This window comes from Ambystoma mexicanum, chromosome 4q (genome assembly GCF_040938575.1).
Source record: "Ambystoma mexicanum isolate Mex_15411 chromosome 4q, UKY_AmexF1_1, whole genome shotgun sequence".
NCBI classification, from domain to species: domain Eukaryota; kingdom Metazoa; phylum Chordata; class Amphibia; order Caudata; family Ambystomatidae; genus Ambystoma; species Ambystoma mexicanum.
In genome coordinates, this window is record NC_090928.1 from 1118080373 (window position 1) to 1118095983 (window position 15611).

At 42.9% G+C, this 15611-nt stretch overlaps 1 protein-coding gene across 2 annotated transcripts in view; it reads left to right on the forward strand.

Annotated features, from left to right (window-relative positions):
• The first annotated feature begins 4002 nt into the window (after positions 1-4002).
• Positions 4003-15611, forward strand: part of ACBD3 (acyl-CoA binding domain containing 3) — a 421148-nt gene continuing 409539 nt past the window's right edge. The window contains exon 1 of one of the 2 annotated variants that reach the window (XM_069608687.1): positions 4003-4366. In XM_069608687.1, coding sequence (XP_069464788.1) covers positions 4147-4366 — 220 coding nt within the window. In that variant the 5' untranslated portion in view covers positions 4003-4146. The remainder of the gene's footprint in view (positions 4367-15611) is intronic. The other variant, XM_069608686.1, reaches the window with a different exon arrangement.

Sequence of the window (15611 nt, forward strand, 5' to 3'; positions counted from 1 at the left end):
AAGAATTCTGGATCTTGTCCCTCCCAGTCTGTTGATATATCTGACTGCCGAGATATTGTCCATCTTTAGAAGGACACAACATTGAACTCTCTCTTGTGTCCAGCATTTGACTGCAAAAGATCCGGCCAGTAATTCTAGACAGTTTATATGGAGATTCGTCTCCTGATTCGACCATCTGCCCCCTGTCGATAGATTCCCGCAACGGGCTCCCCAGCCCCATCTGCTGGCGTCGGATTCTATAATCAGGTCCGGGGATGAACCAAATATGGCTCTCCCGTTCCATGCATCCATATGAATGAGCCACCAATTCAACTCTTCCCTCACTTCTGGTGAGATGTTCACCTTTGATTCGTATGAAGCGCCCTTTCTGAGGTGATATATCTTCAATCTCTGGAGTGCCCTGTAATGTAGTGGCCCCGGGAAGATTGCTTGAATTGAAGCCGCAAGGCGTCCTACTAATCTCGCTATGTCCCTCAGTGATATTTCTCCCTTTGCTAGTGTGTGTCTCAATTGTTTCTTGATCTCGTTCACTTTGTGAATAGGTAAACTGAGGGTTCCCTGTTCCGTGTCCACTATGAACCCTAGGAATTCCATCTTCTGTGTTGGGATTAAGCTGGATTTCTCCCAATTTATAATGAAGCCCAGGTTTTCTAATAATTCTATTGTTAATTGCACTTGTCCTACCAGTGTCTCCTTCTCCTGGCACATCAGACATATATCGTCTAGATAAATTATGAGTCGTATCCCTTGAGCTCTGAGGTGCGATACTACTGGTTTCATCATCTTGGTGAAACACCATGGGGCTGATGCCAGTCCGAATGGTAGGCATCGAAACTCCCATGTCGTTCCTCCCCAGATGAATCTCAGAAATCTGCAGTGTTCCTCTGCTATGGGAATAGTCAGGTATGCATCCTTCAAGTCTATTCTGGCTAGCCAGTCTCTCTGAATTAGAATATCCCTTAGTGGGTGTATCCCCTCCATTTTGAAGTGTCTGTATACCACGTAATTGTTTAGACCTCTCAGGTTGATTATTGGTCTTGTCTTGTGTTTCCCTTTTACTAGGAACATATTGCTTATGTAACCCTTTGACTGATCTGATACTGGACGTATGGCTTTTTTGTTTACCAAACCTCTCAACTCTCTTTCTAACAATATTTTGTCTCCTCTGTTCAAAACTATTCCCTTTGGTGGTTTCTCCTGCTGGGGTGTATCTAGAAAATCTATATAAAAATCTTGCGCAGTCTGAATCACCCAGGTATCCCCTGATATGTTCAACCAATTGTGTAAAAATTGAGCGGTTCTCCCACCCACTTCTATGGTATTTATACCTGGGATTGGTAGTCTCACCTGGATTGTTCTGCTGACGTTCACCTCGCCAGTTTCTGCCTCTTCCTCTACCTCTCGAAGGGAAGAACGGTGTTTGTTTGCGTTCCTCATAATCTCTCCATTGTGATCTGTCATGATAGGATCGATTGTATTGGAACCGGCCAGCCGAACGACCCCTCCCTCTGCTGGCCCGTCCAAAAATCTGTCTTCCGAACACTCTTTTAAGAGAGGCTTGAGCTTTATCTAAAGCTGCATATGAATTTACAAATTTGGTGAGCTCCTTGATGAAGGAGTCCCCAAACAACTTCCCTTTTGCTGAAGTGGCAGATTCTGAGGAGGCTAATTCACTCAATTTTGGGTCAATCTTCACTAGTAACGATCTCCTCCTTTCTGTAGTAATAGCATGATTAGCGTTTCCTAACATGCATATCGCCCTCTGTGTCCATCCGATAAGGATTGCCGGGTCAATTGGCTCTCCTTTCGTCTTCGCTTCTTCTCCCATCTGGAGAATCTTTGTGAGGGGCCCCGTCATATCCAACATCTTGTCCTGACACGAACGCCAGGATCTGTCCAGGCCCTTCCTCACATCTTTGGTAAACGTACTCATAAAAGTTATCATTTTTTCATCTATTACCGGCGTGTCTGCCGCTCCCTCAGGGAGAAGAGGTCTGGGGCATTCCGCCCTCATCTTGCTTCTAGCCTCTTTGGCTAATGGCGCTCTCAGGCGCTTCTTTAGATATGCCGAAATCCTCTTGGGAGGTTCCCATTCTGAGGATCTGGGATGGATCAGAGTTTCTGGATCGAAATCCCCTTCATCTGCTATCTCCTCCTCCTCTTTCTTCCTTTTCTTTAACGCTTCCTGGTCATCGCCTGAGGAGGATATAGATAACACTTCCTCTTCCTCAGGGTATTCTTCCTCCCAATCATTCTCGCCCTCCTCTGAGGAATCTGAGGATGATACTCGTCCCCTGCAAGGCACCGTCTTACCCTTTCTCTTTCTTTTGCCACCTTTCTTTTTAGGTGGAGTGCTCGGGGGGGTGTGGGCTTCATCCGCCCTGCAAGCTAACTTACTGCCCCCTTTTGTCTTCATCCGAGCCTTAAGGCTCTTATCCGCCTCCAGGCCCTGGGATAGTCTGAGCCAATCCTCCATCAGCGCTAACTGCTGCGGATTATGTCCCAGAGAAGCCCCCAGGGCTTTCTGGAAAACAACATTCATTTCTGAATGGCTCCTCTTTTGGCTGACCCAGCCTTCCCCTCATCACTAGAGGAACTCATGATTCCCAGGCCCTGGGGAATAGTGTTATGTTATGATATATAAATATAAATATATATATATATATTCAAATATATATAAGTATGTATACCAGGATTTTCTTGGTTTAATTTATATCCAAATATCGTAGTAGATTTCAAATTCACAGGTTTTACCTGGGACTGTGCCCGATTTTGGTGCGGTGACAGAATATTGCTTGCAGGGGCGCTGTAGAGCTGGTAACAGGACGCTACGCTCGAGCGATGCGTGTTGTTGAGCCCTTGATCTTATATATATCAGAGAATCTCACTCTGCGATCACACAACGTTCGTCACAGAAAGTCCGCTTTGAAATGAACCCAACACACGAAAAAGAACGAAGGAGAGAGCGCCGGAACTACGCGGTCCCGTCGCGCTCTCCCTTCCGTTATATAGTGCCCTCTATGACGGATCGTCGGCGTTGCGGCCGCTGGAGCACCAGCCCCGTCGCGGTCGCCGCTCCTCAGAGCCGCCTTTCCGTTGCGGAAATGTTCCGCCTAATATCGTAAACACAACGCGTCACACTAGGTGAAATTAACATGCATACACACAGTTCGAAATATGAAATATAGAAGAAAAGTACTTAACTCGCTGCCGAGCAGCAAAGAAAGAGGAAGAAGGGAAAGAGGACAGGAGTTTTTGTTCATTGAGGACTGGTTTATTGGTTGAGGAATTGTCACGTGGTCAGTTGGAGACCAATAGAAATGAACTACAAATGTTCAAAAAACATGGTTATTGTAGTTTTTTTTATAAGATTTGCATTCATATTCTTTGGTAATGTTTTCTTTGCTGCTGAACAGTAAAGTTGAAGAGAAAGCATAATCAGAGCCTCCGGTCTTGACATAGAATTAACAGTGACACGATCACATACGCCCCTAAGAGAACAAACAGCCCAAGAGATTGTCCTTAGAACCATTCTCTAGTAGTCAAACGCCAATATCCCATCTAGCATGACCACTCAGATGAGCACTATAAATAATCGTAGGCGGAACCAGAAATCTCAAGTAAACTAGGCGACCATGTTGGAGCGGTCACTCGTACATTTCAGCATAACAAAATATGCACCTGAACGTTGAAATATGATGCTGAGCTCTGAGCTATTTGTTGCAATTATTCACAAGACCCATTTTTAAGAATACATCTACACATAAGTATAATAGTGAAATAGTATTTAAGAATACACCACTGACTCTCCCGCCCAAAAAGGAATTCGCAGCATGCGTAATATTATTTCTAAAGTGTAAGGCAGCCTCCGTTGGGCTCCTGCACTGCTCTGTGCGGTGAACTGGCTCCTGGAGCAATAGAGCTGGCCGCGGACGTTTGTTCCTTTCGACGCTGAATGCCGGAGCCCGTCCCCTAGTCCTACCTCCATGTCGATAGACTGTCAGTGCCCAACTCCCTGCCTGTCATACGGTCTCCTGCCCAGCCCCGCGCCGCTCCTTGCGCTGCCGGAAGCCGCCGTGGCGCAGGTCAGGGGTGAGACGGATGTAGGTACGTGGCCGCCGCTCCCGGCTCTGAGCACAGCAGGACATGGCAGTAGTGGGTGCCGAGCGGCTGGAGGTCTCCATAGACGGCCTGACTCTGAGTCCCGATGCCGGACCCGGGGAGGAAGATGCAGCCGGGCAAAACCACCGGCACGAAGATCCCGCGGGCGGGCAGGAAGCGCCCGAGACTGAGGCACTGAGTCTGGAACAGCGATGGGGCTTCAGTCTGGAGGAGATCTATGGCATCGCCCTCAAGTTTTTCAAAGGTAAAGCTCGGGTGTCTTGGTATGGGAGAAGAACCGACGATGTGTATGAAGGGGAGATCCATAATGTGGAGGGGGAGGATACTTTTGGGAAGGACAGTGTTTGGTTGCAGAAGGGTTCCTATTGTAGGTGGGAGGCTATTTGCAAAAGAATAGTAAATCCACCCTGTGCAGGTGGGAGCTTAGTGAGGGCACAGAACTAGGGGTTGTTCGAGTTTAATCCGTGCAGTGGAGAAGTGCCCACTGTGCGTGGGCAACGGTGGTACTGTGCATACAAGAGAGTGATCTGAGACCACACTGTTTGCAGGAATCGAAATATATCAAACCACAGCTCCTGGATATCAGCCATCACCAGTAAGCAGGAACTACTCCGAGGAATGAGGAGCTACAGAATCGCAAGTCTAACTTCCACGTGATAGTCAATCTGTACATTTGTAGATTGTATATATCACCCATCATGCTTTAAATGTTTTCCACTAGATGTGTCCTAATGCTAACTTAAACAGATTGCCAAACACACAGAGCTTGTCTCTAGGAAACAACATTAGCTTGTGTTGGGGTCAATCTAACCAGACTCTTCTCGGCTACATCAAGATCTAAATGGCGCTCCATCAGTTTGAAACCCTGTGTGAATATTGCACGGTTTTGAGTGCAATGTAGTATGTGGATCCCTGCCTGTGCAATGGAGTTTACTGTATAGAAGAGCTTTCTGTGTTAAAGGATGGTGGGGCGGAGCTCCGTTGACAGCTGAGGCATGATCTATTTTTTTTTTTATTTTGATATAGCTGAATAAATCAACTTTTCAAAATTATAAAACAAATATACATTTTCCATTCAATAATAAAATAATAACAATGAGGAAAACAGAGTAAATCAGATAATGGGCAAATGCTAAAAACAATCTATATACTTAAAAAAACGGACACATTTCATTTCATTTCTTCAAATGCACAAAAATAACTGAGTTTACAAATAATGTTCACAGTTCAAAATTAGTTTTGAAAATTGATTTCGCCAGGCAAAATGGCCTCCAAAAAGTGCACCAAAGCTTTTATGACCGAGAATCTTGTGCTGTTAAATAAAATATGCCATATCTGATTATCATCCAGTTCCTCGTGCAAACTCAACAAATTAGTAAAGAATTTGACCCGCAGCTCCTTCAAATTAGGACACAATATTATCAAGTGTTGTAAGGTTTCCCTCACTGTATGAGTTTCACAAAACCGACACGAATTTAGGTCAGCAGAAATGATTTTGCGCCTCACCAATACTTCCCTAGTGGACCATAAATTGAGTCTGAGATGCAAAAATGTATTCCGTACATTCCCAGAAGGGCCTTTCAGTAAATAACCTGCCACTTGACCCATCCGCTTAATTCCAAAATGATTGTTATTAAAATCTTTGTATTTTGAACAGGAGTCATAATTTTGTATCCAATCCCAATAATAGAACTTTGTCTTAGCACGGGCTGGGTTTTCAATTAGAAGCTGTAGAGATATATCGGCTTCTACCAATGTCTTCAGTACTAGATTTTGCCATTTCAAGGGAAATGCGTGATTTGAAGAGGACAAGTGTCAGGCAACCGTGCTCAAAATGTTATTATTTTCCACACCAAATAAGCACTTACGAAAGAAGGAGCACATTCTCCACTTGACTCTACTAGATAGTGAATTTGAACCTAATTCAAATCGTAGTTTAGGCATGGGTGTGCAATTCGGTAGATGTAACACCCTTTTCCAAAACCCAGCCTCCAATTTATTCCACATACTGTCATTTGTGTACAACTTTGATTCAACACCATAAAGAAGAATAGGAATTACTTTTTGCTCATAGAACATTAACAGATGTTTTAAAGTGAATTTCCCATATTTATGAAGTATTCGGCCTGTGAGATCAAAGTCGAAAGTTTTGACTGTAAAGTGATCAAAAATGTATTCTCACTGATGCTATTTTGTATGAAAAGCCCCAAGTATTTATATTCCAAAACTGATTTCATGGATTCCTGTCGGATAAACCAAGTTCTATTATTAATTTTGGATTTCCATTGTGGTCTACAAACCAAAATCTGTGATTTGTTCAAATTCACTATGAGATGGTTCCTTTCCACATAATCTGAAAGGGCGGATAGCAAGTTCTGGAGTCCCTTGGGAGTTTGAGATATTAAAACTAAATCGTCAGCGTACAACAGCCAGGGTATACGTTGGCCTCCCAGTTCAGGAGCATCTGACACAATTCTGAGGAAAGAAAGGCCCATGTCAAGAATGAATAAATTGAACAGTATTGATGCTAGAATGCACCCCTGCTTAAGGCCCAAAAAAGTGGTAAAGGAAGAAGACAGGAGGCCTTCTAAAGATAATCTAACTTGCATATAGGTCTCCGTATGTAGCTGAATCACTAAAGCCAAAAGGGAGGGTGGACAACCAAGCAGTTTTAACTTGTGAAATAAAAGGTCACGGTTTATTGAGTCAAAAGCTGACCGGAAATCGATAAATGCAAAATATAAGGATTGTTTCCGGCAAGCATATTGTGACTTGAGCATATTAATAGTAATGATGTTAGGCAGAGTGCCAAGACCGCTGACGAATCCAGATTAAAGAGGATCTCTCTTACCGCAATTTTTGGTCCAAGTATTCAACTATTTCAGAATTAGACGACAAATCTTCCCAGGCACATCAAGCAATGAAATGGGCCTATAACTGGCTGGATTTGTGCGATCACCCTTCTTGCGAATAGGGATGATGATGGATTGTTTCCAGGACATCGGTATTTTCTGAGTTAGATTAATGTTGTCAAAAATAAGAAGTAATATATCAGCCCAAATGTCTGGGATTTATCGGGTGCAAACAGTCTTCCTTTTGTATGTGCAGGTTGGCGCTGCTTTGTTAGGTTGAATGAAACTGTTTATTCAGGGGCGATGCCCATGTGTCCTGTAGGAACCATGTACCTGTCTAGATCAGTATTATTACTGTGCATAAAGAATTATCATTTTTGTTCGTTACAGATGAGACTCACACGCTGAGCTTGTCACATTTCATACGCTAAAGAAATAATTAAAACGCTACTCTTAAGTATATCCCCAACCACATTGGTCACTGTACCCTGGCATCCCCACAGATACTCCCCCCTCAACTCCCATCCCACCTTCTATGTCCTCTCCATTCCATTTGTACAGCATTGTGTGACTACGCAGGTAGTTTTGGGCTTTACATACCCACATATACTTGTACACACAGCCAGTGTAAAATTCGTGCTTTACTGCATTTAAAACCCTTCTCATTCAGTTATCGCCCCTGTCCTCTCACCCCGCTCAGGTCAGTCTGAGCACTTTTAGACAATGGCAGATCTTACATTTGACCCTTATTGCCAACTAAATGGCCAATGCACACTTAAAAACCAACCCTTTTCAGTTCGTGAGCCATTCATTATATGTAGTATTGTTTTTACATTGCAGTGAATGCAGCGTTGTAAACATTAGGCCACTAAATCATGCATGAGGCTTGTAACAACATCATGATACTAATTGAGATCTGTTATTGGCTCCATAATTACCATAATGTGTTTCAGTGCAGTGTAACCCTCTATGCATACATGCTCACATAATATCTCTATCGAGCCTTCATGCAGCATCTACAGCAGGAGAGCCGCCTATGCGTAGGCATAAATATTCTCATGTTGTCACCAAAACATGCAATATGACTGTTAGCATTATGGATGAAGGTATGAAACAATGATGAATACCCTGTAACATTCCCATAGCAAATCCCTTAGAGGGATGTTTCAGGTACTGGAAAAATGCTCTGTGCACCATGCTTGAAGAGGTCATAAGGATTATAAGAAGAGCAAATTACTATATTTAAATGTGGAACAATCTAAAGGTTGAACATTTAGACAATGGCTCATTCCAATTATGTTTGGGGAAAGGCCTCAAGCTAGGGTCTCCATTGATAAAAATGTAAAATTCCAAGCTGACTGATGGGAAGAGTTTTTTTCATTGTGGAGGAAAGTGACTTGACAGTTGGTGGATTAGGCAGCAATGATTGACGGAGAGTTTGGCTCTGGGAAAACCTTCTAGGGCTGAGGTTCCTGAAGCAGAGGACCCATCCATCCGCGATATTGGCCACCTCGACCGTTTCATGGCTGCCTGCTCTGTTCTGTTACAGGGATTATGAATCAGCGAAACAGCATCAGTTTGGCTAGCAAGGAAAGTGTGTGCCGTGAAAAGGAGACATCACTTGACTTGGAGTTTCTGGTTCCGGAGTGCAGGTGAAGCATGGCGACATCTGCCATTGTACCTGCTCGATGGTATAATGGGTGTGCACTCACGTCAGGGCACCCAAGGAGGGAAGAACCGATGAGTTGGAGAGCTCGAGTTTGAACCAAAAGTGCTCATTAATTAAGTAAGGCAAAATATATCAAGCCTACATGCAACCCAAACCAAAAGAGTGCACATCACATTTTTATATATTGCCAGGCAAACTGTAACCCCTGCAGGCTTCGGGTGAGGACTACTTATTATTTAGGCCTACAGTTCGTTTTCTCTTCACTGTAATCTCACTATTTTCCCTTGTGCCTGGTTGAGTAAGACGTTCGTCCCTGAAATAAGGATACAAGCCCTCAACCCAGTCATGGGACTGAAAAACCACGCTGTACATGATCTGAAGTCTTGATAGCGGGCTGCAGAAAGGGAATCAAGGCTTTGAGTGGGGGAGGCTGTGGGCCTTCCAGAGGCACTGTCCTCATCAAGGGGACCTTTACATGTTTATTTGCCACCTTGTTCGTGGTTTTGATAACAACATAAGAAACCGTTTTAAACATTCACGTTGTGTGAGTGAGTACTAGGGTTACTCCAAAGCAGAAGCATACTATATAAACGCACCAGTGGTTTCTGAAACACCAAGTGTACCACATGTGGTAACACCCTCCCCCCCCCCTCCCCCTCGGCCGGCCCAGGGCGCAAAAAATGGGTCAGAGAAGTAGCGTGTCGTGCCTCCAATTTTTTATATATATATATATATATATATATCTCATTATGTTTTTGTGTAATTTATCTTCTGAGCCGGATGGCCTGTTAATAACTGCTGATACTGTGCATGGGTATGCAGAGGCATATTCATTGATGGGCCACCCAACAATTGAGCTGTTTGTTTTAAGTCGAAACATTAGTGGATGCGTTAAGGATGTGGATAGGCTCGATACTAGCAGCAGAAGTTAATATTTACTGCCTAACAGTACATAAATTAGCAGGGGGGTTTGCATACTCTTAGTTCCTGACAGACTGCAACAAGTTGGCTTTCCAGATCAGCTGTGGTCGCCACTGCAAATTGGTATTTTTAAGGAAACCTAGAATGAATGAGACCTGTACTTTGGGTACAGGTTCTACCATCTCTAGATCCTCCCTTTGATCGGAAAGATTACATCGCGCAAGGCATCTAGTGTTCATGACGGACAGTCTGAACAAGCCATCCAGGGTTTTAAATTGCTGGAAGCTATTTAGCTCCTGTATAGTGCATATAGGAGCACCAACAGCTACCGGGGACTACTTTAGGCTCCCCAAGCCAACTTGTGCGATCCCAATGTACCTATATAAACATAACTATGTATCTGGGAATTTGTATGAAAGTCGCACTAATAAAACAAGACCTGTAAAGCACGAATGAACACATTACATATGTACTTGACTAGTTATATCTGCGTCTCAGATTTCTTTTTACTATGTATTGGTGCCTCATTCTACAGGTGCAGCAGAGAGATGGAAAGAGAACAAGGTTATATCACATTAAAAAAGGTGACTGCAGAAATTAAGGTTGTGTGGCAGTAAAGAGACAGTTGCAGATTAATAGATGTATTGGTGGAGTTATGAAGTATCAGCAAGTATGGGCAAATACTAAATGATAGGTGGTAGCAAAAAGGAAGAACGAACAGAATAGAAATGTAAAGGGGAAAGCAACTTAAAGAGAATTAACAAAGTAAACACATGTAAATCAACTTATTAAGAGACAGAACTCAACAGAAACAAGCGGCAATAGAATACAAGAGGTACACATGTCAGGTTGCTAGCTGCTAGCCAGCCATAAAAAAAGTCCCTTGCTTCCTCAGTTCTACACATGTAAATGGTATACCATGTCTTACTCGCCAGGGGGCAATTATCTGTAGCCACTGGCTAGTGCACATTTTGCAACCTGCCATAATCATGATGTTAACTTGACTGAAGAATGCTTATGACTTCGTCGGTCCTGAACAAACCGTTAATGGGAAGACCAATACTTGGCTAATAGTGTGCAGCACTGGAACGGGGATGAATGTCGTCAGAAATAGTCCCCTGCGTTGCGATGGGATTTGCCTGCAATTTTAATGTTCACATCATGGTTTGCTCTCTAAAGAAAAGCGAGAAGCCGCAGTGGCTCGAGCCTTATTCCAAGATTTCCTGCCAGTGACCAATGGAGATGGCACATAGTGCTAACAGCTGCTTCTTGTAACAGTAGTGTGAAATGCATACACTGCCATCACCTAAAGAACAGCCGTCAGATGTGTATAAAGGCTTGGTGGGTGTGGGGAATGTCGGTCTTTCGTTTTTCTGCTTGAGGATTAGATAAGGGTTTCACAGAAGTGGAGTGTACACAATGGTATTTTGGCTCCTTTCACAAGGTGTTTTATGTCATGTAAAATGCTATCATTTGTTCTCCGCTTTAACATATGATAACGTGTTTGGTTTGTAGCTGTAATGCCCCTGTAATTGTATTTTCATGCTCCAATCAGCTGTCATCAGCGTTATATTGGGTTGCATTGATGATACGGCACATTGGTTATTTACATTGCCTTTTGTCACTTAGTGCTGTATTGGTAGGTGAGCATGATCGTTTTCAGTAACATATCAGTTTTCAAGTGTGTGAACTGTGTTGCTGATTCCCCAACAACGCTATGTTTGTAGTGTGGCTTATTCAGCCAGGGGGCTCTGGCTTTGTGAAACATTCAGCTACAATGGGGAGTCTTTATTAATATGACAGTGTTCTCCAGGGTGGTCAGGTTTCACAATGTTATGTAACGGGTTGTGGAGAAGTGTGTGTGTGTGTGTGTGTCTGTCTTTGTGGAGTAGTGCAGGCTTCAAAAATTCAAGTTGGAAGCACCTAACTAGCCATACAAAAGTCACTCGCCACCTCAATTCTATACATAAACGCAGCACACCCATATCTTACTTGCCTAGAGTCAAATATCAATGGGCAGTGGCGAGTGCATAGTTTGCACCCAGAGAAGGGGGAGGCTCTTCAGACTTCCTTAACACGGTTGCTACAGATTTGTTCCCTATGGGTGTTTGGTTTGGTATCTTTCACTACACCTATATTTAAAATTGTCGTTTGGTGAGCTTTTCCCCAACAAGTTGTATGGTGTAGGGCCTAAAGTGTAATTCTTCTCAGAAATGTTAGGTTTCTTTCAACCTTCCACAGCACTCAAGTGTGATGTTACATTTGTTAGAAAATGAGTAGAGGTGTGGAAGCCCCTCTACAGAGGATGAGCTTGGTTCAAATAACCTGTTTCATGGGATGTGCTCAACTTGGGCCCACAGCCACGTTTTAGCTCATTACACCCTTCACAGAAGAGAAATAACCATTTGCATATCAGTCTGGACCCACCTACAAGGGTAGTCTGCATTGAAATGCTCTCCTCTGAAGAAAAGTACCATCCCAGACACGTGTTTCAGACTTGTTCGGCCTCATCAGTGAGGTGAAGCTTAGCGCCTCTAAAGCACAGTGAACGTTTGGGAGCCCCTCTACTGAGAACGACTCTAGTTCAATCCAACCATTGTATGGGATGTGTCCCGCTCGAGAAGCTCTAGAACCACATTTTGTTGATGTCCAAGCGTGTCAAGCCAAGAACTGGGGTGTCAGGATACCAGGTTTTCCTAGGCGTTCTTGTCTTCTGTGGGTGGTCAGGCTTTTTAACCTTCTACAACATTTTACTGTTGCTGCTACCTCGGGGCGTCTTCGGTTCACAACCATCATTGGCACCCGGGCTTAAAGTAGTTTGCCAGTCTTGCACCGACAACCAACGGAGCAATCTCAGAAAGATGACCACCTAAATCTCAGGAGATTACTTGGACATATGATTGATGGGAGCAGAACTTGTATCCTTCGAATCTGTTTACACAAAATCCCTACAGTTTCTGAAAGAAAATCTATACATTTTAACTCTTTATCAGAGGTTTGTAGATTTTGGTAAAACAGTAGGTTTAAAGTAAATGGTGAGAAAAGGTCTTGAAAAGGTCAAGAAAGCCTTCAGCATTTTCTTGTCTTTTAAAATGATTTCCAGTCCAGTGTGTTCCTACGTTTTTCTTTGATCCAACAAAAATGTCCTAGGGTAAAACCTTGCCGTTTACTCTTTTCCTCCGGGAAGACGGCAGACCAGAGTCCCTCTAACGTATCTATTGTAGAGATGCTTGGCAGCCTACTTGTCTATGCTTTAACGGAATATTGAATAATGTATCAGCTTGTTGCTTCCAACTCGCTATCAACTGTCTTTTTTTTTATCTGTGCATATGACTGATATAGCAAATTAAAGATCCCAGCGGAAATTCTGTGACTCGACTGAGGTCAACGAACGCGTTCCGCTTCTGTGTGCAAATTATAAAAAAAAAATGTAAACCTGCAGCCGTTGGGAGAGGAAGTGGTTGCTGGAGAAAAATATTTACCTAAAGGTTTCTTTTTTTTTTTCTTTTTCTGTACCTCCCGATGAGCCACTCCTCATCTAATTGTACTAGCAACATTTGTACTTGTCTGTGTAGTTGCCCCTGATGGTAATGCATTGTTGTGGTCTAGTGTTTGGCAGTTTATTGTTGTCCATTCCAGGCAGCCATGTTCTGTTTATTTCCTTCAGCAGAGCCACAGTCTAAGACTTGCCCTTATGTGAAAGTATTATTAGTTCCATTAAGCTTACCTGTCTACAGAATCTGTCTGCCTGTCGCAAGTGTGTAATGAGTGGTTGTTTACACTCTCCTGGATATGTAGAACCCAGCACTGCCCCTTTTCGTATACTAAAGTGGGTACAAGGCTCAGTCGAGTTAATCACTTGGCACTATTTATTTATCTACCCACCTCTCTCCTCTTCTCTGTATTAAGTACTAGTCGTACAACCTAATCTAAGTAGCTGCAAGATTAATTTCCCCCCTTTGCACCCAATTCTTCAACGCCCTCTTCTCTTTCATGTGTATTGCTTTGAAACTGCCCTCTGTGGTTGTGTAGCTTTAGTAAGAAAAATGAAGTTGCACACTACTTGACAATCATGTAAGCCACACAACCTCTGGCTAGTGATGAGTGCACTTTTTGAGGCTTGTTAAGCTCCATTTAAGCAACATACATTCTTATTTATATTCAGCGATGATCACTCTGCCCGTTTGCCCTGTACCCCTTCACTCTCCGGTTGCTGAGCTACACAGCCCAGGCTTCACTTAACTTTTTATTGTTGGATGCAAGGCATAAATTAGTTTAATAAAATTGATTAGCCAAGTTTGCTAATTAAAATGTTCTTGATTAGCAAACAAACCAATTTGATTATTAATGGTATATTATTGTTAAGGTCACCAGAAGTTTGTATGCAGGACATAAAACTAGCAACAAACAGCGTTTTTGTGTATCGCTTAAGTAAGACATGAAAAAGAGTTGGGCCTTGCAAATTCTTTAAAATTCTGCTAGACCTGCAGCTCTAGAAACTTAGTTTACCTACTCGACCTAAGAGAAATGCACTCAACCCATGGCAATAGATGACAAAACATGTAAATGCGCTTTCTGTAAAATGGTGCAAGTCAGCAAAAACCCACGTTTTTGTTTGCCACGGTGCTGCCACCCAGAGGCCAGCCTTGCACTGTGAAACATTTATTTCATACTTACTGCAAACAAAGTAAATATGAAATAAAAGTTTTAAACATCCCCAGCCAATGGTATTCATCATTCATAAAATTTGCACGAGTGGGCGAGTAGACTTTTCATGCCCTGGATAAGTGTCTGTAAAAGGTTAGCTCCATGAAGGGACACACATGGATACAATTAAAAAGGCTTTGAAAGGTTGGACACCTCTCATGTTTGTGCCGTTATACAAGGCAATCATAATCATAGAGCAAAGTGAGCTCCGGAGGCTAAATATGGAGGATGGTATTCCAGCAGATCTGTATATGTACAGATTGGATGTAACTATTGATCACTACTTTGCATACATATGTAGTCCGTTCTGTGTGTTCATTATGTAAGAGGAAGAACAGTAAGAGACTAAGCAGAGTGGATGGCATAGCAGGCAGATAACTGGACAACTAGGTGGGAAACTGTTTGTGGCTATCTCACTTTCAAGGTAGTTGGTATAAAGCAACAGGGTAAAAAGATATAATGCACAGGAGTATGGGTTCAGCTCATGGGCTGAGCACCAGTTGCAGATTTATGCAACCAGTAGGTCACAGAACTAGGTTTGTCATCAAAAGTATTTGGCTGTGTAAAAATGTATAATTTCAAATTCACTTGTCTAGATGATGCATCTTCCCCAATAAAATAAAATCTAGTTGGCAATGAGATTTAGATGTACTAACCTAAACTTTACTGTAAAGCAGGGAGACACTGCAGTGTTTTACAGTAGCAATACTGCAATTATTCATTAAGTAAGGAATGGAATTGCAGGACTGTCTTTGAGTTGGCTAAATAAAGGTGTCAACCCGATCACTTCTGGCTTGCAATTATTTGATGGAAATAAATTCTTGACTAGCACTCCCGCACAGGTCTTTGGCACTTAAGAGCGGAGAAGGTGATTACTGCAGTGAACCGAAGAAAAAAGGATGGAGAGAGGCCTAGGGGCTAGAGAGTAATGCAGGGTGCCTGCTGTAATTGAACAAGGCAACTTAAATAGCTATTTTTGCTACACAAGTGTCAATTTAATTAGCAAGCCAACAGAATTGTATAGCAAATTGCTTTACAACACTGCTTATTGTATGCTTTGTGGATGAGTTATGTTTGAACTAACTGTAGCACCATGCAAAGATTTACGCTTGAGAGTTCGAAAGGCCACCCTTCTCTTTGAGCACCCGTCTCTTAGAACCAGTAGCAGCTGCTGTCTTCTAAGGTATAGTCCTAGTGGCCAGCTAGATAATTCTGTGATGTGATTCTTGCAGGGACACCTGCATTGATCCCCTGTAATTCTAGTCAACCATCTTTGATGGCACAGCTGTTTGAAGTTGTCCAACCAAGGCTTTATGATTCTGCATTTATTTATTTATTGG